At 46.8% G+C, this 2,625-nt stretch overlaps 1 protein-coding gene across 1 annotated transcript; it reads left to right on the top strand.

Annotated features, from left to right (window-relative positions):
* Positions 1-1,126: 1,126 nt before the first annotated feature.
* On the top strand, positions 1,127-2,054 carry LOC113958933 (tripartite motif-containing protein 30A-like). The gene is given in 2 exon segments (XM_027667572.1): positions 1,127-1,642; positions 1,644-2,054. Coding segments are annotated over 2 exon segments (741 nt in total). The 5' UTR covers positions 1,127-1,312.
* The last annotated feature ends 571 nt before the right edge of the window (positions 2,055-2,625 follow it).

Here is a 2,625-nt window from a genome sequence, read left to right as displayed (position 1 = left end):
ACACAGAGTTGCGGTCAATGGCTCATTGTCCATGTGGAGACCAGTGACGAGTGGTGTCCCTTAGGGGTTGGTACTGGGGTTGATACTGTTTAACATCTTTGTCGGCAATATGGTCAGTGGGATCAAGTGGACCCTCAGGAAATTTGCTGATGACACCAAGCTGTGTGGTGCAGATGACACACTGGAGGGAAGGGATACCATCCAGAGGGACCTTGACATGCTTGAGAGGTGGGCCTATACGAACCTCATGAAGTTCAACAAAGTGAAGTGCATGGTCCTATACCTGAGTCGTGGCAATCTCAGACACATCTACATGTCATTGTTGGGACGGAATACGACATGCAATATTCAGTAAGAAAGTTTATTGGAAAGAAAAAATGAAGCAGCAGCAGCCACGAGCTTCACTTTACAGCCTCTTAAATACAGCTCTTTTTGTACACATATAACACACAGATAGGTCAGCTTACATACACAAACTACAATTCTCACAGCTAATAGGTAGATTTTAGCTGGACTTTCTCTGGATTTTCTCAGTCCTACTTTCTCACAACATTTCTGTGCACCTGTCCCTGTTTTCCTTTGATGTTTATATTTTTCTCAGTCACTCTGTTCAAAACAAGTCCTCGTTCTCATGAGACAGTGTTCCCTGTTCCCACGGGACAGCTCTTCTCCTGCTGCTCCTCTGCTCTCTCAGGATGCATCAGTACATTGTCAGGACCAGGGCCTCCATTCTCAACCAGTTTCTCGTTCCATACCAGGGGTCCTGGCCCAGTCGAGATTCCCCACATTTCCCCCTCTGTTTTTATGTGAAGCAATTGCTTCAGGGTACCATACATCATCCCTATAATAGCCTGTCCTGTAGGAGAATGTGAGATAGCTGTAACATGAGTGACCTTTCACAAGGCAAAGAAAACTTGGACAGATTTACAGACACAAGGTAGTTCATTGTTTGCTTGCACCTGAGCGGGCACCTCAAATGCAGCAATGACACCATGACCTTTTCGTGTAGTACATGTATTAACAACCACCATGTGGGAAGACATGCCAATGGACACATGGACATGCTCCAAATTACCAATTTCATTGACTTGAATCATCTGATTGCCAAATCTGTAAGGCTGTAAGATCTCGAGGGTTAATACTAAAATAGACAGTACAAGCACGACGACAATCTGGACAAGAGACAACAACCGAGCGAGCAATAGAATGAATTAAGCTAAATCGACATCTGAAGGCTTCTGCATGCTGTGCTCTCAGTTTCCTACCAGTGCCCTCCTCCTTGCCCTCAGCCCTGTCGTGAGGCTCAGGTGCCATGGCCGAGGCGGGTGCTGCGGCCAGGCTGAAGGACAAGCTGACCTGTCCCAGCTGCCTGGACATTTACAGGAACCCCGTGTCCCTGGGGTGTGGTCAGAGCTTCTGCAAGGAGTTCATCCAGAAGGAACAGAAATGCCAGCAGGGCCCTTCCAAGTGCCCACTCTGCCTTTACCCCACAGGCCCCACCGGGGAGCTGAAGCCCAACTTCCATCTCCGCAACATAGTGGAGAACTTTTTGGATGCTTCTGTTCATCAAGGGGAGGAAAAGCAGAAAGTGCAATGCAAACAGAAGGAGGAAAGTTTGGGGCAGCAAGCAGAGGTGATCCTGTCAGGAGCCCCATCCGGCCATGAAGACTTGCCTGACCTGCAAGGCCTCCCTGTGCCAAGCCCACCTGAGCAAGCACAGCACAAAGAACACCCAGAAAAACCACGTCCTGGTGGAGCCCTGTGGTGCCCAGGTTTTGGCTGAGAGGAAATGCCCCCAGCACGGCAAATTGCTGGAATGCTACTGCAAGAAGGACAAGGTCTGCATTTGCATGCTATGCTCTGTCCTCAACTCCCACAGGGACCACAAGACCATCAGTGTAGAGGAGGTCCCTGGCCAAGCACAGCGTGCCTTTCTCGAAACTCTAAAAGAGGTGAAAAACTATGAAGCTGCACTGGATCGAAGCATAGGAAACCTGCTGAAACAAGCCTCTGCAAAGGAGTTCTTTAGAGTACAAACAACGCTTGAAAAATAAGACTTGGAAATGGACAATACAATACCACCTGATCAAGTCACTGTAACATATGCAGAATCAGCAATAACATTCAAAGGTTGATCTGAAAAGCAAGGGTTACAGCTCAACTGCAGCTTTACCTGTCTTTCTCAAGACTGTAAGACCATCTTGGGGCTTTTTTTTTTTTTTTTTCATATTCAAGGTTGTTCTTGAAACAAATCCCAATTGCTTACACTTTACCGCATAACTTTACAAAACAATTTTGTCAAGGGTCTGAGGCTGGCCACTATAAGGCTGGTCTCACTACCATTTAACAGAATTCCTACCAGACAGGTATGAAAAAGCTGCTCGAGCGATGCAAGCAAGGCACAAAAGGTGGTTTGGTTCAAGGCCTTCATTAAGGTGATCCAGACATTGCACTCCTTCTATGGACTAATGAATGATAAGGAATTTGGCCATGGAACTCAGCTAAAGCAGTTTGCATTTCACACTACTCAAAGTAATGAGAGTGTACAGGTACAACAATGTGAACTGGATCTGTGCCAGTACACTGTACACATCTTTCTCTAGCCTTAATGGTGATTTGAGCTAT

This window comes from Corapipo altera, unplaced genomic scaffold (assembly GCF_003945725.1).
Source record: "Corapipo altera isolate COAL_440 unplaced genomic scaffold, ASM394572v1 61242b, whole genome shotgun sequence".
Taxonomy (NCBI): Eukaryota; Metazoa; Chordata; class Aves; order Passeriformes; family Pipridae; genus Corapipo; species Corapipo altera.
The sequence above is the reverse complement of the archived record's forward strand: the minus strand, read 5'-3'. Positions and strand labels throughout refer to the sequence as shown.